This window comes from Apteryx mantelli, chromosome 4, assembly GCF_036417845.1.
Source record: "Apteryx mantelli isolate bAptMan1 chromosome 4, bAptMan1.hap1, whole genome shotgun sequence".
Taxonomy (NCBI): domain Eukaryota; kingdom Metazoa; phylum Chordata; class Aves; order Apterygiformes; family Apterygidae; genus Apteryx; species Apteryx mantelli.
The window spans coordinates 24,582,915-24,606,660 of NC_089981.1; the positions used below are offsets into that span (position 1 = coordinate 24,582,915).

Genomic DNA, 23,746 nt, shown 5'->3' on the forward strand with positions numbered 1-23,746 from the left:
CTGTTTGTCCTACCCTGTTCAAAGGACAAAAAGTTCCTAAAAGATAAAAATGTTCACCTAAGTTTTGTCAGACTTCTGGCCTGTAATTTAATTCTGTGGATTTAACCACAGAAGATGAGACTTTTGAAGGTGAGTCTGAATATTTCTAAAGAAATATATCTAAGTTCCAGAGTTGTTTTCAATGTGACATTGTTTGAAAAATTTACCCAACCAATTTCTGATTATCAAAAAGTTGATCCATCGTATTTGCAAGTGATGGACATGCAGTTGTGTTCGACACTGTGTTTGAAATGTGCATACTGGGCCAAGTCATCAGCTACTGTCAACTCTGCTCATTGAACTGGGTACATGCTGGTTAATTTGCACAGCTGACAGTCTGTCCATGTTTATAAATTGCTGAAATTAACTCTGTTCCAATTTTTATTCCAAAAACATCAGTGACAGGTAATTTAAATCTCTCAGCAACATTATGATGTTCTTATTTTGATTCTGTTTGCAGGAGCTGATAACGACATTGTACATTGGGTTTCTGGGCCTGATTTTTTCCTCTTATTTTGTGTACCTGGCTGAAAAAGATGCTGTAAATGATTCTGGAGAAACAGAGTTTGGCAGCTATGCAGATGCCCTGTGGTGGGGTGTAGTAAGTATAACAATTTCATATGTATTAAAAAGTAGTTAACATACTTAAATGTATACAAAGTGGAGTAAAGTTCAAGCAAGCATGGAGTAAGAACAGCACTTTGAAATGGCATTTTGTTGCTACAACAGACTTTCTGGTTTTGTTATTGTATTAAATTGAGAAAATACTACAGAAAACATTAGATCAGTGCTTTAATTTTGTGTTTATATTCTTACATGATCTGAAGTGATCAAATTATGCATAGAAGATGTAGAAACAGCTATTCATATTTCTTTATATTGTCCTCCCTTCTGTTACACCAATTTACATTTTGCTGCCTCTCTTAAGGTAGGGTTTGACCTTCCGAGGTAGTAAAAGTCTTGCTGAGTCGGGGCTAGCTGTGTGGTTGGTTTTTGTTTGGGGATTTCTTGTTTGTTTGTTTGTTACATCCCATCTTGCTCAGAGACATCTTGGATATAGCTAATGTGCCGCCACACTTCATGGTGTTACTGTATCTTTACTTGTGCTAGTAAAGTTCTGCTTTGGTACCTTTGCTAATGACAGCTGTCTCTTCCTTTTTGTATTATGTGTACTTACCTGTTTGGTAGCTTTATTCTGGGATTTGTATTTATATAAACATTTCAATTTTATTGTCTCTGCTAGTAATGATTCCCTCTCTCTTTTCTCCCATATGTTCTGGGTTTTCCAGTCTGTGATTGTTTCCATTTCCTTTTCCTATTAGAGTTCAAAGAAAGTTATTTCTTGTAATCTCTTTTTCTTATCATTAGCATTAAAGCAGTGACTTACTATTATCTAATTGTATAAGGTTTTCTTAATAAAATCATTGAGTACTCCCGATCTTTCAACTGCATAGGCATTGCTAATGATTCAACGTTTGCATTTTCAAAATGTGCTGTTCTTTTATGCTCTTCTCTTTTGCTGTTTTAAATCAAAATGCACTGATTTTTTTCATTAAAAATTAAAATTACTAGCAAGTCTCAGGCACAAGAGGCATAGGACTAATACCTCAGTTTGACTCAGAACAGCTTATATTGTCTTCTTTCTACAAACAGCATGACTTGTTGCTTCAGGAAGGAAGCACCTGTTGAACAACTCTGTTACAGGTCTCCTGGTGCCAAAATTCATATGTAGCAATTTATGAATCCAACAGTTTATATTTTTGTTTAGATTGCTACTAAGATCTGCTGCAGAATTCTTTTCTCGTTGTCTGCCATGATTAAATACAGCCTCTTTTAGGATCAGAAAACTTGCTGTATTGCACAAGGAAATGGTTTTCTGGCAAGTAGCTTTTCGATGCTTTAAAGTCATCGTAGCATTCTTATTTTTCAATACAGGGGTCAGATGCCTCAGTAATTAACAGTGGCAGATGTAGTCACATTTAAAAACACAAGCTGCCATTGGCCTTAGCATTAAAAGTAGAGTATCTTACAGACCAGACCGACTTAATTGAAAATACAGTAAAGCCTTCCATAGAAGCAATGAGATCTCTTAGGATATAGAAATATTCTCTTCCTTCAGGGAATTAGTTAATTAATAGTCATGTAAGTTATTCTGTCTTTCTAATTATGATAAATTTATTTAATCAGTAGATTTAATCATGATCATATTCTTTCTCTGCTATAAATTGTATTATACTGCAGGATGCCACTAGAAGTGTGATAACGTATTAAAAGAATCTCTAATGTAGCTTTGTTAAACATAGCAGAATTTAGCATCTGCGTTCTGCTCTGAAAGCAGATGCTACACTTCTGCTAACTACTAAAAGCATTTAGCAAAAAACTGAGGTGGATTAAAGTCCATCCATTTCTGGTACTTTGATACTGTAATATTCTTCATGCTGTCCTTTAGGAAAAGGTCCTGTAAAGTCAGGATGATGTCTTGGAGGTCATTAATTACCAGAATGCTTCTTAATAAAGGTCTCAAACTTATTTGGAAAACATTCTCAAAAAGATTAGTTCCCAGAAATTTGTTACGTGTTAGCCAGAATTTTCAGAATTGCTTAAGTACCGCAAATTCTTGTCATTAAAAACTCCATCTGCTCTGCACCGGACTTGTAGAAGAGGATAGCTCACAATTCCTGTTTCAAAGGCCACCACAGAGGTATGATCTATCTGGTGTATAGCTGATCTCACTTTTCCTGGGACTTGCTTAACTTATGTAGTAGAGAATACTAAAGGAAAAGCACTTGGTAACATCTTCACATCCCCTTTTTCACCCTAAAACATTACATATTTTTTGTTATCTCAGCACGTGCCTACGCAGCTAAACAAGTTCTTTGGGTAATGGCAGTAGATGTATGTATGTATGTAGCGTAGTATAAAGCAGACCATATAAAAGGTCTGCATTACCACAACCAAACTGCATCTGGAATTGGGTACTTTTATATTACTTTGCTTTGCCAAGTATAGACATACCCATATCCATAGGGTGCATAACTTCTAATTAGATGTTCTTTATTGTCATTGTTATTTATAAATCTATATTGCTTTTCCATTTCCATATGTAAATTGGCCTCCTGTTCATCATTTGCATTTTGTGGAGTACTCAAGGCTGTAGCTATTAGCTGTTCCAGTCTGCAGACTTCTTGGAGAAACCCAAGGTTACCTTGTGCATGGAGGATTTGTTGGTATTACTGCCGTTCTTGAATGCAGCACATGTATAGATAATTCTGCTGATGAGTGCACATCTATGTTTTTCAAAAGACAAGGTGATTATCTGCAGATGAAATACAAGTAACATGATGCATCCCTCTGTTCCCCAGTGCAAGTATTCAAAGTTATGTTGTCCTTCATGTGCAGACTTGCAGTCTTAAAGACCTAGTATAGATTCTGGACAATAAAAACAACAATAGAAAAAAAAAAGATATTAAATGTTCTTGCCAAGCCTGTCAAAGAAGATCTCCTTCAGGAAATGTTACTGGCTCACTGTCTCTGTTTTCTTTTTTCTCGAGCATTAAATTGAATCATGCCTCAGGCAGGCTGAGGGGAGCCCTCCTTTTGATATCCATTGAATGATACACTATTTCCAGCCTTCACATCTGAACAAACATCCTTCAGGAAAACCATTACATGAATTGTGCTGACTGCAGTCTCTTTGATCATGAGCACCATTTGCCACAATCAATTATTGAATATAGCCATGCGAGGATATTATAGTATGCCCGGTCCTTTGAACTGGATCTAGCAATTGTCTGTGAGTAGCAGCTTAGGTAAAGAGTTTCCTGTTCCTTTAATTCATACATAATTTCTGACCGAGGACCATATTCAACAAAACTTTTTTGAACTATGCTTACTTGTAAGCATACATAAAACTGTGTTCCTATTTATCAAAGCCTATAAGCATGTGCTTAATGTGGATTGAAAATCAAAATTAAGAGCTTTGCTGAAAAGTTGCGAGAAATACAACTTGATATTGCACATGTGCATAAACTTTTTGCTAAATTAGAACAAAGTTGATTTAATTTATAAATAGCTGAACATAAATGTTAAAAAATAGCCACAGAAAAGGAGGTTTGTATTATTCAGACCCCTTGTTTCATCTCTAAATTTAAAAAGCTGTTGAGGGCTATATGCTGACTTCAAAGTTAGCCATAGGAAGACACTTCATTGTTGTTCTTCTTGTGCTTTACAAGCCAAGAATACCAGTTCTAAGCCCATTCCTTCTTTTCTCCTTCTATTTTGAGGGATGAAGTGGGTTGTTGGGTTTTTTTTTTTTTTTCAGACTTCAAGGAGGGAGGGCTTGGAAGAGGAGGGTTAGTATTTCTAAATACTGTTTGCATGCGATCTGTACATCTCACACCTTATCTTCTCATCTCTGAACTTTAAGTCCAAGAGCAGTTCCAAGTACTTTTTCATCCTCACTTAATAAAGTTCTGTGGGGTAGATGTGAAGAAACCTTTCGAAATTCTTGTTTCCAAAGTACGAATAAAGATATTCTTACATAGAAAGAACATTCTTCAGACGTTTTTCTTAATTCCTCCTTAATCCTCTTTCAATCTAGAAGAATCCAAAAAGTCTTGACAGATTTTCTGTTTGATAAAACAAAAATAAATAATTTCTAGAAACTTACCATTTTCTAGGCCAGGATCTAGGGGAAAAAAAATCGTAATTAAGAAATTGCACTTTCAGTCATACTTCAGAACTTAAAAGATTAGGCTTTGGTTGAAATGGGTCTGTAGCAGGCCGAAGCAAACTTTGCTATGATTTGTTCTCCATCATATGGATAGAATTATCCTCATACAAGGATGCTTTAAAACTTCCATTCTAAGGTATTTGGTTATCTTGTATATGTTTAAGCACCCTTTCCCCCACCACTCTTTTTGTAGTACCTAGATAATGCTGTTTCTTTTCAGTGTATATATAAATATTATTACAGTATATGTAAATATTATGATGTTTTGCTGGGTGTAATATAGTACTAAAGCTGAATGGAGAAAAAAAAAAAAAAGCTGCAAAATTTCCACAAACACTTCACAAATTATGGCCAGAATATCTGCATCTGTTGCTTGCTTTCCCACCATTTCCTTCTGTATCACGGCGGACATTTAGAGGTTATTAAATGGACTCATTGTTTTGTTTTCTGACTTTTTTTGTGCGGAAATGGTCCGTTGCACAAAAGCTAGGTAACAGAAACTCCATTACTGTAGATTTCAAGAACTCTGTGCTCGAGTTCGACACGGGGAAGATCAAATCCAATCTGCAGAACTGGCTGTTGGTTTTTGTGGGCAGTTTGACGGGTGGTGGCCAGCAGACCTTCCGCTATGTCCCATTCATCTGATCAGTAGTCAGGGAAGGGCTGGGCTGCATACTGCAGCCTGCAGTGTCCCCAAGGAAGAAAGTGGCTATTGCTGCCCTCTAAAATCTGAACAGCTAACAGGGGATTGATTATCAGGCTGAGATACAAAGCTGCCTGTATCTCCAGTGAGTTCTACTGCATGTGTACATGTATGATTATAGGTTTACTACTGTGTTTGGGTCTAAAACTGTCTGTTGACTCCAAGTAAAAATGATCAACATGCTTTTGTAATATGTGTTAACATTATATAATAACGTTCTTTAGAGAATTTTGATACATAAATAGTCATCTTCTTGGGAGGTTTTAAGTCTTTGTCAAAATGATTTTTTCCTAATTTAGTTTTGTTTGTATTTTGATAGGGGTGCTTAGAGGGGAAGGGAAAAAAAATTCAGATGAACCCTGACTGTATGCCCATATCTTCACTAATAATGAACAATTCTCTCTACTTTTATGCAATAACGTTTCCGTCCTGTATCTTGTCATCCTTGAGAAGGACTGCCAGGATGATCAAAGGAATGCATAGCCTATTTTATGAGAGTGAGTGAAAACAGCTTTTGTTTTATGAGACTAAATAAATGAAGGAAGGGACTCAGTGGCCTTTGTAGTGTGCTGTGTTGCAGGTGTGTTTACTGCAGGAGAGTTAAGCAGCAGAAGAGTGGAGGGGAATAAACTAATTGAGAGCATGCGATAATAGAAGAGGAAAACAAGGTTAGAAACTTCTCATTCCAAAATGAAAGCAGAAGCCTAAAAGAATGTCGTGTTACTATCAAAAGCGTGAGGTTCTTGAATAACCTCCCAGCAGGAACAGTGATGGAAAAGCTAATTAATTTTCAAGAGGAGTTGCATTTTTCAAGAGATAGTGAATGAAATGATGTAATATGGCTGACTGGAAATAGCCAGAAACTAAGATCAACCAGGATGTGCCTTTAAACTTTGTATTCTTGCTAAGTTGAGTAAAGCTGCCATGGTTTCTTTTTTCAAAGCACATAAAAAGTGACTTTGCAAATGTAGGTTTGCTCAGTGCTTAATTTTCATCAGCTGTTTTTTTAAGACTCTTGTAGTTTTATCTTCTTTTACTGACAACTCCCAAGTGGAAATGTTGGGTTTGGGTCACCATTTGATTAGGAGGTTTAGTGTGCCCAGCAGATGTAGTAGGAGCTGATGCTGACGGCTGAGAGTGATACCTTGAGGAAGCATTAAACTCAGATCCCAGAGTGATTGCTAGATGGCCGTGAGGATATATCACTGGGGAGACATAAAATTATGTTACTTTTATTAAGTGAGGTTTTGATTCTGGCCACATTTTATTAGTTAATAGTTAATGCATTCTGTTTGTTGTGTGTGCTGTTGGATGTGTAATTCCATTTCATTTTATACCCTAAATCACTGGAAGTGTTTCTGTGTGCTTTAGATGTGGCCGTGCCTCAGTTATGTACTTTATTTTCATCCAGAATGGTCATGCGAGCCTGAAATGACAACTGTATGAAAAAGACTTTGAGGTTTTCAGAGGAAAATGAATCTAAAGGTCCCATTTAAGTATTTATAATAGAAGTGATCAGGAAGTCCTTTCTTCAGTTTTGCAGTACTATTTTAAAGCCAATATTCCAAAATGTGTGTGCTCAGTAGAGGATAGTCTCTTAACTCTTTCATCTGAAGGATGTTACTTGAGTCTTTCTTCTGAGAGTGCTGCAATGTGCATAGAAGTGAGCTGGAGCTGAAGCTGGGATTTCTGGTGTGTGAATCAAGTCTTATCGCTAACATCCTTATATACACAAGAAAGACGACTGTTGTCATTTGGGAAGGAATTCAAAATAGTGAAAGATCACTAAATTTGTTTTTGGCTTTATACAGATCACATACTTTGTAATAAAATGAGTACTGATTTCAGCAACTTGAAAAGATTCTACTTTATATTCAGCTTGCATGAATGCAGTTGACTAAATTAGATATCAAGCAGTAGAAAGGCTTCAAATGTGTTCATTACACTTATGCACACAGGAGAGCATTTGAACCAGTTAACAATTTACTACAATTGCAAAAAAGTCAGGGAAACTGTGGCTGTTGCATGATGTTTCTAGTACATCACTGGATGTTTTTCCTGTATCACTTGGTTTAATCAAGATAGGTATTGCAAGCGGAGGAGGAAAATTCTGAATGAAATTCTGTGTACAGAACAAAACCTGGTGCAGTTCTTTTGAAGCTGCAGTGCTGCAAAATTAGAAAGTAGGTAATTTTGATGCTTGGCTTTTTTTGATCTTTTAGCATTTGTGTTTGCTCCCTCAACTTTGTGGTGACTGTCTTTTTAATAACTGTATCATGCATTCTTCACAGTTGCATTTTGTAGCTGTTCAACTATCCAGATCTTTGAAAGGCACAGTCTTAGGTATTTTATCAACAGAGCAGTGATGTCATGTACCTGATTTAGTTTGTTGTCCTCATTTTAGCCAGATAGCCTTGAATACAATGCCTCCCCTATCCAGTGCTGACTAAAATTGCTATTTCTTGTTGCAGTCTGGATTTTCTGCTTCATATTTCCTCCTTCAGATTATTAATCTATAATTAATAAGAACTAGATTAGTCTTAACACCAAACCCTGTGGTGATGTACACCAGATCAAAGATTTGAAATAGCGAATGGATGCATATCATTTTGTTCCTCATTAAAACAATTAGCCTTTCATGCTGTTTTGCAATGAAAATTTAATGTGTGAGCTCTTTTATCAATTTAGTTTCATTATGGCAGTGTATTTACTATGCTACAGTAGAAGTTGAGTCAATATTTCCATTGCAAGTCCTGTTTTACAACTGTAAAATTAGTATTGTACTCTTTAGGGAGTTATAATCTGGCCGTAAAAATTCACTTGGGGCTGAAACTTGGAGCATAAGGTTTCAACAACATGTATTCTGGGGAAAAAAGAAAATTTAATTTTGGAATACAATGCATTTGAAAATGTATTAGAGTTATGAGGGTAGAGAAAAATGTTAACTCAAACACACAGTTTTATTTCCAACCCAATTTCCAAAATGTTCTTTTAAAAATAATCCCCAACAAACAGCACAGAAAATACACTTCTGGCATTGATGCTTCGTATAGACCAGTTCAGAAGGGATGGGAAGGAGGGGGGTGGAGGGGGGAGGAGAAGACATACTTTTCAGTTGTATATGAATTTTTCTTCTGGCATAGTTTGGTCAGCTCAAAAGGAGCTATTTCTTTTCATGTTTCTAGTTAAGATATCGAAACATGACATTAAGACTGTAAGAGTATAGCTGATAGAAGATTTTAATCATGAGGAGTTGAAAATATCTTCAAATACCTAGGCGTAAAACATTATCTTGTCTCATAACCTTTTATGTAAGTAGGTATTAGAGGGCATCGCTTCTGCCGTAGTTATCTTTCCTTGGGGTTTTTTTTGTTTTTGTTTTTGTTTTTTAGTATGATATTTTGTTGTGAACAGGAAATTGTAATTAAAATTTAGAAATCTTCTTAAACTGAACCTCTCATGTGGATAAGGAGATAAAGCCACCCCTTCGGTTCCTCACTGGGCCCTGGAATTAAGGTATTATTCGAACAATAATTTCACAAATACGGGCAATGGTAATTGGTTCTTAACTTGTGTAGGTACTTCACTTATATATGAATTCTTAACATTGGTTTGTAAGATGGGAAAAAGATTTGGAAATAAGCCACATCTTTTGCTCATTATAAACTTGGATTAAAAATTACATGAGAATACTTGAATGCTTTGAATATCAGTGACTTGCAAAAAACTTGCAGCATCACAACCTCAAGCGGCTAGAACTGTCCCTTTGTAGCATGTTTGACAGAGAGGTCATGGTAGGTGTTTCTAGACTGCAGGAGCTTACGGGGTGGGCAGACTGAGAAGAGCTGGTTTGCTTAGTGCATTTCTGAGGTACAGCTTACCTTGGAACGAACCAACGTTTCCATCTGGGGTCTCATCACTTAGTAGGAATGGGCAATCATTAATGTGGCAGAGAGCCACGCTTTTCCTGAGCCGTCTGTTATGATTGTCCATTTCCCCCAAACCAGGTTCTCCATCCCTTCACCCTCTTAACACACACCTCACCTCTATAAATGTGCCCTTGCCTTCTCTCCTCCCTAGAAATGCTGCTCTGGCATTGCCTGTATTTCTGCAGGTGCTGCGGAGTATGCAGTGGAGCAGATGGGTGAACTAGGAGTAACTGCAAGATACGGAAGGATGGTCTTTATTTGTTCTTGTCTGGGATTAACTTCCTCCATGTCCTGTGCAAATGTGCAGCTTCTTCATCAAAAGAAAGTCTGAACAGCTGGCAAATGATGTGTGTTTTATCTGCTCAAGAGCCTCATGTGGTTCACATACTTTGATTTTTGTCAGCTTTATTCAAAGTCACAGATAAAACTTACCTCTCTAATTTCCAAACTCAGGAGCAGTGTGTGGCATAGGTGAATTTTAAATGCTTTCAGGTGACAAATTTATGCCTTCTGTTTAAAAAAAATAAATAAATAAAAATTAAAAAAAAAATCCGTTCTTTCCTTGAGTTCCTGCAAATAATGACTTATTAAGCCTTGATGTGCTACATCACCGTGGTGGTAAGCTTTACTTCAGTGTCTTGAAACCCAAACTCAACAGATGTTTCCTGCGTGTGTGCATTAAATTATCTGTTCTTTCTCTTTATGTACTGTGTGAATTAGTGATTTGTTAGGCTATGTTTTAAGAATCTGTTGCTGCATGGAAATTTTTTCAGCTTCTCTCGCTGTTTATATCAACACTATTCTCTGGTATACTTCATGTCTGACCCCAGTCGTATTGCATAGCAACAGTACGTGTGCTCTTTATATGCAACAGCCCTGTAATCCTCTCAGCAAACATCTCCTGCCCATAAAGAAAATCAGCAGTTCAGAGCTGTGTTGGCTACCTCCCCCCAAGGAAAGTTTGTGACATGGGCAGGCAGCCCATATCCCTGTAATTTCATATACTGTAATGTTTTCTAAGCCATGAAGACTTAAATTAATGGTTTTACTTTACTACATTTTTAACACATTTTATTATAATTCAGTTTCCTTTACCTTTTTCATTCTCTTATAGATGGGAAGCAAACTCAGAGAGGTGAATTACCTTTGTTAAGGTCACACAGACTGTCATTGGGAGAGATGGGAATGCAACTTATGTTCCTTTAAAAACAAACAAACAAAAAATCCCTAAGACTGCTATGTTAATATTTGTAATGCTCTATGTATTTCTCATTACAGGTGACTGTTACAACTATTGGCTATGGGGATAAAGTGCCTCAGACCTGGATAGGAAAGACTATTGCATCTTGTTTTTCAGTGTTTGCAATTTCATTTTTTGCGCTACCTGCGGTAGGTAGTTTTGTACTTCTGCTGGCAATTTGATGTTGACCCTTTAATGGTCAGAGGAATCTTTTGTTATTGATTCTTTAAACTTTCATTGAATCTGATATTATAAAGGCTTCATGTTCAACTTCTATATTGTCAAATGCAGCTAAAAAAAAATGTAAACATGCAGTGTTTATTATATGAGACACTACATTTGATATGCACTTGAAAAAGGGATGTTTCAGCCTGAAAATGAGTGTTTAATTCAAAACACTTTTTCAGCCACCTCCAAAGTGTAAAGGAAAGTATTTCCATGCTAGTTGCTTTTCAGATCACTGACTTAGTACTGTGTTTTGGCTTTTTAAGGCATTTGCTCCTAGGTCGCTCAACCGATTAGGTGCCCTGGTCCAGGGTGAACTGTAGAGCTCTCATACGTATCCTCCTGGCAAAGCGGCAGAGAGGCACCAGTAAGTGGCCAGGGACAGTGATAGTGGCAACTGATAGTGCTGTTTGACAAATTAATGTCTGGCCATGGCCAAAGTCTCATTTTCAACAGTGTTTTAGGCCTGAGCTTTTAAAGGTGTTTTGACTCTTAGCTACTACTGAAAATAGGTGCCCAAATACTTCATAACAATAAATGAGACACTTGGGTACCAAGGGTAAATTGAAAATCAGTGAAACCTGGGCTGTGGTTCGAAGAGCCAAAACTTTCAGGGGCAAGTGTAGTTAAGAGTACTGTTCTCTCAACTTTAGCAATACTCCTGAATTGTGCTGTTCAAGTGTTTGTGCAGCCAGGTGTGAACTGGATGAGAGAATGTGATTCTGGATAGAATACCCCCCCCACACACACACACACCAAAATCTTGCCAGATTTAGTTTTCAGCAGGTTCTGCAATTCAGTGATACAAACAATTGCGTTAATTCAGTGGAGTTGTGCCAGCGAAGGCGGGGGGATAAGCACAGGATGGATGGGAATAATATTTTTATGCCAGTATGGTCACAAAAATTCTTGATAATATAAAATAGTTTCTGTTAAAACTCCAGTGACTTTTTTAAATTAGTCATTTATTTTAAAGGTTCACAACCTTTTGCAAAGAGGAGTAAGTAAGTCTAGATTTTTAGACTCTCCAGCATCAGTTTGCCTTCAAAAGTGTATTTTTACCCCCCTCCCCACCCTAATCTCCTTCACATTTGTTTCTTGCTTAGAAGTGATGCTTGGCAAATGAAATGATCTGTAATAAAAATATCCAAAGCTACTGCTTTGAGTGGAGAGTTATTTTTTTTCTGACTTGAATGCCTCCAAAGACGTTTTATAAATAATTATATAGTAGTCCTACCTTCAGAGCAATGCTTTTATGTTTACCTGTCAGATTTCCTAATTGTTTATAGAAGTAAAATAACAACCCTCCTCTTCATCAGGAAGGGAAACTAAAAAACTAATTTATTACTAAACATAATTACTAAATTTAAGTGTACTCCTAAACCTTTGTTAGGTATGTCTGTAGATATATGAATGACTAAATAAGTGACTTGCTCCACACTTAATTTTGGAATTAATAATTCTACTACATTTGGAGGCTGCTTCGGATTGTACGCTACCCAGTGCCATTAGTCCATGTCCCTTGTCCTCAGATGGATTAGATGGCCTTGTGCTGAACTCCTCAACCGCCTGGCTATATTGTAGTGCTCCTTTTCCTCTTTCTTCTCTTCCCATTCCACCATGGGTTAATGCTATAGAAATTGCCGTACTATTGTTAAAAAGACTTTCTTGTGATCTAAATTATGCCATGCCAAAGCTTTATTTCTCATGAAAATGAGGTTAAGCAAACCAGATTAATATATTTCTCCTTATTCTGTCATTCCCCTGCACAGGCATTTATGAGGCTTTTAGAGGGTATGAAATATAATTTCTGCTTGCTCTTTAGTGTTTGAGCCCAGCTGACTTAAATAGGCTTTGAATCAGGCCACGATAGTACTCACATTTTATGTTTCAGCAAGCAAGACTAACTGAGTCTGAAAACTTAACAGTATAAAGTCATTTCCTCTGAATAATTAGTTGGGTTGTTTTATGATGCTGAATAGGAGTTTATTAATATGACATACTTTGGCAAGTTTGTGCATGGTTTTTCCCCAGCTTAAAAGGTTAAATTTGTGTTTTCTTTCTTCCCACAGGGAATTCTTGGTTCAGGCTTTGCCCTAAAAGTACAACAGAAACAAAGACAGAAGCACTTCAACCGTCAAATTCCAGCTGCTGCCTCTCTCATACAGGTACCGAGTTAGTGCATTTTACCAACTATCATTTCTCTCCATTTATAAGTTTTTGAAGTTGTTTACAGTATTTCCACGCCTGATTCCCTTCAAAAAATCGTATAGGAGTTACAAGTCTCCTAAATAGTTTTAGAAATCCCACCTCTAATATAAATTAATGGGCAGAAAAGTTCACTCTCAAATCAGTGCAAATTATTTAATTCAGCTGATTTAAAAACATAACTGAACAATAGCTTGTGGTTATTGAGCAATTTAACTAGGGAGTATGTTATGAAATACTATGCTTTACAATAATGAAAAACAGAAAAGACGGTGCATATAAAATTGTACTTTTAAAAATCCACTTTTCCTAGTAAAGACAAATATCAGAAACGCTGCATTTTTCTTGAGACAAATAGATATTTCAGTTTCAGGAAAAGTCAGAGTCTTAAAAAAGAAAAATCTAGTTTCAACTTCCTGAGCTTTCAGCTCTGGGGTAGGTGGCTGGCAAAAACTGAGATTCTGCAAAACTAGTCTTTTCTTGTAGAATAATATACAGTCAGAAAATTTTTGATCACCTCTGTTAAAAATATGGTTGCAGTTTTGGTGTCAAGGAGGTCAAAGAGATATTATCCTTGACTTCAGTGGAGCTAACGTTTCACTCTGGAGAAGTACGAATATTATTTCATTGCAGGTTTTTTCCAGTTTTTCTTCCCTTGCTCAATATCTGTTTGTAGCTTTAGAAGCACAGGATCAAATTAAAAAAGAAATCTAGATGTTTCACCTAAGCTGTATCATTTTTGCATTCTCATATGACTTATTTCTCTTGCTTCATCAGTGAATGTGGATTTCCAGGTCAGACTCTTTATGGAAACAGTAGCTAACTGTAAAGTTTATGCTTGAAACTAAACAGTCCCAGAGTTAATGTGAAAAAGGTTTAAATTTAGGGGTCTGGTTATAGCCAAAGATTAGCCCAAAATCTTCAGACTGAGTGTGTTTCTTTTGGATTGCATGGTCAGAAAAAGGTATGGTTTTGCAAAGAATGGATTTTCAGTGTTCCCACTGATTCTTTTGGGAAATCAACCCCAAATTATTGGGAAGCCTGAGACTGCACGTTTAGAAGGCTGTACTTGGCTCTATCTGAAATATTAAGAATGAATGGGGGATAGACAAAAAGTTGCTGACTATCTGTTATTACTAGTGATAATTAGTGTTTGCTAATAGTCTTGGAGCTCTGGCGTTCCATTTGAATAAGTACACTACGCATAACTTACAAAAGGATTATTCTTAAACCAAGAAATTTATGAAGTACATGGCAACAACTGAAATCAGTGATAGTTTTTCCCTGTATTCCTCTCTTGTTTTCTTCCAGAGGCCAGTGTCTCTTCCATTATCCTATTAATTATGATGGGAATTATATGGTGATTGAGCCTTTACTTTCCAGCTTCTCTTTTCTTCCATCATTCTGCCTTGCATTATTTCTTCCCTCTTATACTTTCAAGCCTTTTCCATTTTAGATTTTGTGTATACATATACATATCCTTTTTCTCTTGTTGTAAATAAGGATCTGCCATGTTAATTTGGAGACTAATTATTAATTACTTCTAATGATATCTTTAGACTTTTCAAGGAGTGCGCAGTTGTGTTTTGTCTGTGTTTGGTCTTGTTTCCTAGCCCTGTTTTTCTTCCTTTTTGTCTTTGAGCATAGCATTTCAATCACTGGTGGTCAGGGTTTGTTTGGATTTTTTTTTTTATTTGTTTGGGGGATTTGGCTCCTGATTGACCGTTGGTGCTGTTCCATTATGCTGTCTGTCTTATTTCTCCTGTATGAATACAGCCCCACTGACTGCAACGCGAAGTATGTCACAGTTGGTTTTTTCTGATAGTGCCCTTGTGAGGTAGGGAAGAACTACCTCCAATTTGCAAGCAGGGTCCTGAAACACAGGTGCAACAGGCAAAATGCCCAAGGTCTCAAAGGGAACCTGGAGCAGAGCAAGAAATTCAACTCCAATCTTTTAAGTCCAGTCTAGAATGCTGCCTGTTACAAAGTACTTCCTCTTGTATCCCAAGCCCTGCTAATCCGATCAAAAGATGCACTTGAAAAGACTGGTTTTCCTTTCTGGGTGTGTATCAGTCCAGATTAAACAATGCAGTTTGAGTTTGAGAATGTGAAACTATGCAAAGTTAATGTGGGGGAAAACCATGAACACTATTAAAGCAAGATTTTCTAATGTGCTGACTTGAACATTACTCTGAAGTATGGATAGCAGCAAACCCAGTTGTATTAATTGCTCTGTTACTAACAACTTCTATTCTAGACTGCATGGAGATGCTATGCAGCAGAAAATCCAGACTCTTCTACATGGAAAATGTATATTCGAAAACCTACTAGGAACTATCATTTACTGTCACCCAGTCCAAAACCGAAGAAATCAGTGATGGTATCAGTAACTAATGTTTCTCATTACAGTAATTTCATATATTCATTTTTTAAATTAGATTGAATTTTTCACTCTCTAGAGGCTATTTGTTTTATTTGTTTTGCAGAGGTTTGTTACAGAGGCTCGGTTTCGTAGTTTCATTTTCAAATGAGTTTGGGGATTTTGAGTATAGAAACATTTTAAGCTATAACTTAATTTGCTTCAGATCCCAAGCTTGCTTTTTAATGGATGTATGGGCATTGAAAAGAACAATAATGATCTAACTCAGGCACATCCATCAGTAACTTGCTGTTGTTGTCTGGAAAGCTATAAGCAAAGGAAAAAAATAAAAAGAATATTTCCAAAACAATTATTTTTAATTGGTAAGCAAACAAACAAAAACCCTGCTGCTTCTCTCAGATATTAATTTTATGGCTTTCTGAACTCCAATATTGAAGACATCTTGTGTCTACATACAGTAGTATTTTGTATCAACTGATTTCATAACTTCAGAATTTTTTCTGGGGGGTGGGGAAGAACCTTTGCCAGAATCTTTAAATGATGTAATACCCTCTCCTCTCTATTGTAATGATATCGTACAGTAGCCTCCCATAGGAAAGAAAAGATGCTGTGCAGAAATCTCCCCTAGTATCACAGATTCATCTAAATTCAATAGCACTGTATCCATTTACATGTGCTGAAGATACAGTTTATTGCGTCCATGAAATGGCAAGGATATTCTAGAATAATTTGATTTATATAAACTGTTGCAAAATTAGCAGATTTTTTTTCATTGCAGGCAAGAGGTTTGCTAATGATGATGTCGGGGGGGGGGAATCTTAATAAGAATGCAGAGTGGAGCGTAATGCAAATACAATTGGTCAGGCACTCTTATCTGGTTATAACTCATTGGAGACCTTATCGTTATTAAAAACATTATTGAAGAGAATTAAATGTAGTTTGCTTCAAGTAATTTAATATATGTGTATTTTTAGGTTAAAAAGAAGAAATTTAAGTTAGAGAAGGACAATGGACCTTCTTCTCCAGATAAGGTGTTAACTGTTCCACAGATCACTTACAACCATGTGACAGATGACAGGAAACCTGATTTCACTATTGAAGCATATGAAAACTCTGGTAAGAAATTCTATTATAACATGCCAGTAACTGTATTGGCCTCTGTTAGTTATTTGTACACAGGTCCTCTTTCATATATGTAGGAGAAAGAATAAAGACAGAACTAGTTCCTGGCTATCTTTCCAAAGCAAGAATACATTGCTTTCTGGCTTTGGTCGCTGGCTTCTCTGGATGAGATTCAGCCGTTCCCTTAATGAATGTGATCCTCTGCAGGCAAACCAAGATTATTTGTAATTTCTGCCTGCCAGAAGAGCTACTGTGTCTGAGTTTGGTGCATACTTTCCCCATTTCTTTAATTGATTGAAGCTACTGGGATTGGCTGCCAGCTTTTCCAGGTGAAATTGCCCAAGCCACATTCATATTCTGCTTGTACTTCAACCAAAAAGAATTGATACTTGGCTGCTCTGGAGATAGTCTGCTATATGAAACCATTATGTGCTCCTGCCATCTGCTCAGTGGAGTTGTCTGTGAATCAAATTTTGAAAGCAAAATTACTTAAGATAAATGTGGATCATCTGTACTAACTGTCATTGTACAGAATGGTATAGTACGAGGAAAAGAAGAAAGGACCCTATTTGATAGCTACCTTATAAGTAATAGCTTACTTGGTTATAATATGAGCTTCTGAAATAACTCTGAATTTACAATGTAGCTTTTTTACAAAAAAGTAGAATTTATAAGATGTTAATTGTATGCTCAAATTTTGGCAGCAAGAATAAGATTTAATTTTTAAAAGTACGTTTTATGGATCATACATACCGTAAGCACTTATGTTTTTTCTCCTCAGAAAGCTGGCTGACTTGATTAAATTTAATGGCCATTAAAATGAGAGATTTCAGTGTTGGTTGGCACCAGGTATATTTTAATTCAGGCAGAAGCTCTCACCTTCCATATAATTTTTGGTACATTTCTGTCTTGTTCTGTAACATCCTTGCTTTTCCACTCTTTCTTGCCCTGTGTTGAGGAATGATCGCAACTCAGAGCTTGTGGTAGTTAGTTAGCTGTTAGAAGGTGGATACTAAGTTTACTCTCTGTATTTGTCTTTGAGTGCAAATATCTTTCTTCAAAACAATCCAGTGACTGAGCTGTATGAATGATTAGACTTGCCAAGTCCCATCTTGATATCACTAAGTTTCTAAATAGATTAAAGGACAATATGATTTGCAGGCAGTCTACTACTGCCACTTCAAAAATCAATTCTCTAGCTTTCAATAAAAAGATTTTTCTCTTATTTCTTCTGACACTTATTTCTTTTCTTCTTTTCATCTGTGTTCTGCTCTCTCTAAACTGTTACAAGTATACAGGACAAACAGGAATGTTAAAATTGCTTGGTAAGTTGAGGAAAATAACTTCATCTACAGCATGCCAGCTTATGACAATGTTTGCAGTGCTTTTCATGTGTGTCTAGCAACATAAGAGTTTCTAAGAAATCTTTTGCAGCCAAGGAGATCTTGACATACAGAAATGTATATTCTCACACTTGTAATCACAATTGCACCCACAGTTTAGTTACAAAAACAGAAGTGAGCACTCATTTCTAAAGTATTTGATTGTAAGTAGATGATTGCTGTCGACTGAGGAAAATTTGCTAGTCTATACATAACCAATATAAAAAGATAATAAAAATTGAGCTACATACTCAAATAACTAAGAATTAATTTTTAAACAAATAGGTTGGAATGGGAGAAAAACTTCCAGATATGACCTTTAGAAATGGGCATTTTGAACTACATACATCTGTTCCTGTAAAAATGCTCTGTAGATATTTGTGAACAAATGGGGACCCATAAATTAAATAATACATTTTATTATTTATCTGGATTCTGTGATCACTTAGGCAGCCATATAGTGCTATGATGTTTTGCTTGTTTAGGCACTTTCTTAACAACTGAGTTTTCCCCAAAGGCTCTAGGAGTAGAGCTAGGTCTGGGCAAAAACAACTGTGATTTAGTGAGAGTGCTGTGAGCCACCTGTAAGTTGCCTGCTTTGCATCCACTGAAGACAATAGAAGTTTAAACTGCAAGGATGCTAAGACTCAGATTAAATTGTTGGAAAATACAAGGTTGATTTTTCTCCACTGAACCCACATGGGGCATAAGTGCAATTAAGGTGGCAAAATAATAGAACACTAAATCTCCTTGACTCTCCCTGCCCAATGCTTGGCTTGCTCATTCCCTGGTTTCCGGTTTTCTCCTATACCCAAAGCGATGCATCTCTAATGGAGGTAAACATGGTGGAACAAATTCAGGATAGCAGTGAGAGCCATGAAGTCACCACTGCCTGTTATACATCAACAAGAAATTCCTTCATCATCGGGAAACATCAGAGGAGCTTTGCCAGCCAGCCTTGGTTCAGTTTCTATTTCCTAGTCAGGCAGAGCGAACTAACAGACCTGAGAGTTCATGTCGTGCTGTCCTCAGTGACTCAAAGAAATGAAGAGGGAAGGGTGTATATTTGTACCTACTGTGAATAAGATTACATACACAGAAACCTAAAGCTGCCAAGTGAAAAGCTCAGGAGCAAGACATTAGGAAATGTAAGAATGAAGGATGCCCATTCGGTTTTAATTTGGTCCTCACAGTCTCTTTAGTCACATGGCCATATTCTGCTTTCTCATAGTCAGCAATTGCAGGTCTCGATTTGGGCACCCCACACATAGTCAAGTACTCACGCTCCTGAATCCTTTCTCTGGTTTCCCTGACAGTATCTGTGTACAACCAGAGTTTTCCAACTCCCTTTCTGCCCTCCTCCTTTCTCCTGGCTCCATCTCTAATGTCATTCCCTTCCCCCAATTATAATTCAAATACGTGCATATTTTGAGAGTTTTCCTCTTCGCGTAAAAGTAGGGCAGCACTTCCGGAAAATACCTCTCTGTCCCAGTGTAGGAAGGCACAGTCATTTCTCAATGAAATAAGTACTGAAAGGGGGAGCATGATTTAAAAAAAATAAAATATAACAAAACCATAATTTTTTGCTGAATCTTTTTCTCAGCATTGACTACTCTTGTTTGCATGAAACTTTCTCCCAAGAAATTCAGCTTGAGCTAGACTTGGCCTAAATGATCAAACCTAGCAGTTATAAGTGCTTTTTATAGAACAAGTCAGGCAGCTTCAATTGTCAGTGGCACTATTGGTCAGAATTAACACTGAACTGCATGAACCAGACTGAGAGGGGTCTCTGCGAGGTTACACACTTCAGAAAGGACAGCACTTGGGGGAATCAAAGTCAAGACTGAGGAGGCAAATGTTTTGATTACTTTCCTCAAGACAGAACTGGCATGAATATCTTGCAACAGATGACACACTCACTGTATGAAGAATGAGTTTGAAGAGGCACAATGCCTCCCCTGGTGGTGATTTAACATATTCTGCTTATATTTAATACATTCTGGGAGAGTTCCATAGAAACCCTTTTCCCAAGTATTTTCTTCTTTTTTTTAAAGATGTCAAGTACAGCACTCTGAATTTTAGATATGTCTGCACCTCCTTAGCTGTTTCTCTACAGCTCTTTTTCCAACACACACCCCTGCATCTCTCTGTTTTATGTGCATCTTTGCTCTGGCTCAGATTGTCAGCGCTCCTGGCCATCCTTTTCTGCAGACCAGCAGTCCTCCAGCGCGCCTCCCTCACCAGGTAAAGCTCATAATATTTCATTGCTCCATCGACTTTGTTAATTACTACATCTCTGCAGTGCTCTGTTTGGAGTTGCCTGCTGGTACAGGAAATTATAGTGCTGGTTCTTAATGAAAACATAGGCATTTTAGTAGAATTTTGGGGTTGGTAGGTTTCTCTGGTTGTAAGTTGCAAATGTTTAAATAAAAAAAAAATCTGCAGAAAACAGGTATTTTTCTAAATGCGTTAATTAAAACTCAGGTTTGCCTGGAAAAACACTTTAAAATGGAACCTTTTTGACAATCCCTGTAAAAGAGAAATTGTAAAATATTTTCTGTCTGTCTTAGTAGCCAAATACCCCACTACTGGCAAAGAATCTGCATATGTGTTATGTTGTATGTAAAACTGTTATGTTAATAATATAGAAGGCTCATCCATATTTTCTTGTTATTGTGATTATAATCCTTGATTGGAAGTTATGAAGCTCTATTTTAGAGTAGGGTTTGTCATCTTGTGGGGAGTGTATTCTCTGCCAATTTGCAGTCGTACTTGGCCCAGCATTGAGCTGGGTAGTAATATGTGCTACTATAGCTGCTACTGCTACTCATCAGAAAAGGAGAAAATAAAGTTTGGCGACCCCTGACTTATAGTAAATATCCCTTGCTGCATCTGTTTCTTTTCTCTCATTATAGCCACTGAAATTTGGTTTCTAAAGCTTCTTTTTATTTTTAGCGTGCTTGTTTAGAAACATACTAGTTTGGAAAATGCCTTTTTTTTTTTTCTTGCCTATTTACAATAGTTTGTGGGAAACAGTACCTAAAGTCAAACAGCTATGACTTCATTTTCATATCATTTTTATTAGACATGTAGGAAGTCATAGGTGGACTCTGAATAAAGAAAAGATACTAAAGCTGACCTTTATACCTGAGGTAGGGCACCTTTAGCTCTTGTGTGAGCCCACTCTCTTTCTTTATGTCCCTGTATCTGTAGAGTGGCAAAGATGCAGATTATGTTGCAAGCTTCAGTTTGCTGTCTTCTGCATCACCCTTCTTCTGAGTTCTTTGCAATGACTGTTTAAAAATGAGGGAAAAATGCTGATGTTTTATTGGTTTAAAAATCTTTTGTTCAGCTTGAGGAAATTTTCCACTTTTAAGCCTTGAGATAATCTTTTACTCAGTTGGAAACTTAACTTTTGACAAACTATAGACCCAATTAAATAACGAACTGCCTAATCCCACTTGTAAAATCCAGTCCCTGATAGCAAGCAGTATATTTTTTCAGCCTAGATGCGTGAGGAAGTTTGTCGTTCCTGGAGTCAGTCTTCTCCCCAGACTTTCTGCTCCCCTAGTGAGGAAATAAGCAGCGATAAGCCTGTACCCGGGGGCGCGAATGCTCCCTGGTGCTATGTCGTAACTGTGCTTCAAGGCCCTTTGCGGCAGGGAACCTCCCGTTAATGGCGTGTTCTTTCCCTGGCCTCCCCTCTCTCTCCCTACAAGCAGGTTGCATAGCAGCGCTTTGAAGCGCTGCTTCCCTTATGTGGGAAGTGTCACCTTAGGTATATGAACGAGTGTGAAGAGCAGAGGAGGGCTGCACTGGTCACCAGAACAGCCTGTGATCTCAGTTACAATCTTAGAAAGCTTTAAAATAAAAAGAGGGAGGGAGATGCAATATTTGCCCCATGTTAAGCAGCTCTTCATCTCGGTATTCTCAGATAACCACACTGGCTCAAACAGGATGAGGTGCAACCTGGACAACTTGTTCCTTTCTCATTCTGCCATTCCTCTCCCCACCTCCACATTAAACAGAAAAGCAGTAACGGTAATGATCCAAAACAGCTTTTTCTGCAAATCCACCTGTGTATTATATCTCATACAAGCACAATTGAGTAAATGTTCAGCAAACGCTTCATACAGTTTTAAGTTCAGTAGTATTATCGCTTGTCATGAGAAAAACTTAAAAGGATGTGAGCCCTCCTTTCCTAGAAACTGGGAAAGTTTTGTTTGTACCTGGCAGAACAGAAAACAATGAAAATTAGTTCAGTTAAAGCCAAAAGGAGTCCACTTTAAAGTCGTTTTACTGTATATCTGAAACTGGAATTATTCTGCTTGCTTCACAGCCTCTGTTTGGATGGTGGCTACAGCAATGTTGATTAAATAATATGATACTCAAGCCAAGAAATAGGATGCTGACACTTGCTAAAATTTACTATAGAATTCTTTTTTAAGTGCTGCAAGTGGCTCCTGCTTTTAGTATAATTTTAAAATATTATTTTATCCCCTGGCAGTTGTGGGGTTTTGTTTTTTCCTCCCCCAAATTCTGTGATTTCAGAGTTCTTGCTCTCTTACTAGAGTTTCTGAAGAGTGATTTTCTCCATTTTGATTCTGAATGGCCGTGTGCCTGGTGATGTAGGAACATTTTCTCTTCTGCCTTACTAAGGCATCTACTTACTGTAGTAAAGTTGTTGCTTTTTTTTTTTTTTAATTATTTCCTGCTATCCCCAATTCTATTCCCATTAAATTCAGCTACATTTGTTATCTACTTTTATTTTTTTTTGGCTTTCTTGTTGCATTTCTGCAGGGTGTTATCTACTGTCATAATGTAAAACTTTTTATTAAATACAATAAAGACTAGATCATTCAATGAAATTATTATGTTGTAATTTATGGAGTAACTTGTTCAGATTAAGATTTCTATAAAGTTGTCACAATCAACCTATGATTGTTACAGAATATTACTTACTGTTATTTTTCTTCTCTGTGCAATTCATTTATAATCATGTATAAATATAATAGTGTGATTTTATGTATAAGGAAATACTGTGGCTTCTCTGACAAATGTTAGGACCACACTGGTAAAAGCGCTTGGGGTTCTTAATGTTAGAGTTGGGCAGAATTTAGAAGCCTGAGTTTAAAAATGAAATCTATAGTAACCTGCCTAATTGCTTGGATGCATGAAAGTATTAGTATGCAGGTAATTTTACCACTAAAAACTTCAGATATTTAAAGTTTTGCAAAATGGTCTTTTCACTAAGGACATCAATTTGGTTGAACTGAACATTTTGACATGTCTCGTGTCTAGGTTCACAGATCTTTGTGTCTAAGTATTGAGAGAGATTGGGAACCAGTAAACCTGCTCAGCTGGGGCCCGACAGGAGCTGACTGCTCAACTTAAAATGCCTAAGCTTCTTTGTGGATCTAGGCTTGGTTTCTTGATCTCATTCACAGTAATTAGGTCCTAGAAAGTGGTTTAAAACAGGAAGTAGAGATTATATTAAAAGGAACTGATCTTGTTGCTGAATGGCACTCATGCAGCATTGCTGTAGAGCACACAGTGGTCCGTGGTCTGGCTGACTGTCATAGAATAACTTTTATTATGTACAAAGTTGCCTGTGATATAGATATGCTAAATTCTAGTGTGTGAGCAGTACGAACAAATTGGACCATATCATTTTCAAAGAAGCTTAAAAAAAATTTTTTTTTAATAGCTTCATGTCTTCAGCAGAAGTTAAAAGTTCTTCAGGTAGAAGAAGAGTTTTTATTTCAGTGGTTTCTGAGATACATGCA

At 37.0% G+C, this 23,746-nt stretch overlaps 1 protein-coding gene across 1 annotated transcript in view; it reads left to right on the top strand.

Annotated features, from left to right (window-relative positions):
- KCNQ1 (potassium voltage-gated channel subfamily Q member 1) overlaps window positions 1–23,746 on the top strand; it is a 376,056-nt gene that overhangs the window by 98,960 nt on the left and 253,350 nt on the right. Inside the window, exons 6-12 of the mRNA XM_067296019.1 lie at window positions 500–640; window positions 10,682–10,792; window positions 12,941–13,036; window positions 15,334–15,456; window positions 16,431–16,572; window positions 17,877–17,903; window positions 20,139–20,204. Of these exons, the coding sequence (XP_067152120.1) occupies window positions 500–640; window positions 10,682–10,792; window positions 12,941–13,036; window positions 15,334–15,456; window positions 16,431–16,572; window positions 17,877–17,903; window positions 20,139–20,204 (706 nt within the window). The remainder of the gene's footprint in view (window positions 1–499; window positions 641–10,681; window positions 10,793–12,940; window positions 13,037–15,333; window positions 15,457–16,430; window positions 16,573–17,876; window positions 17,904–20,138; window positions 20,205–23,746) is intronic.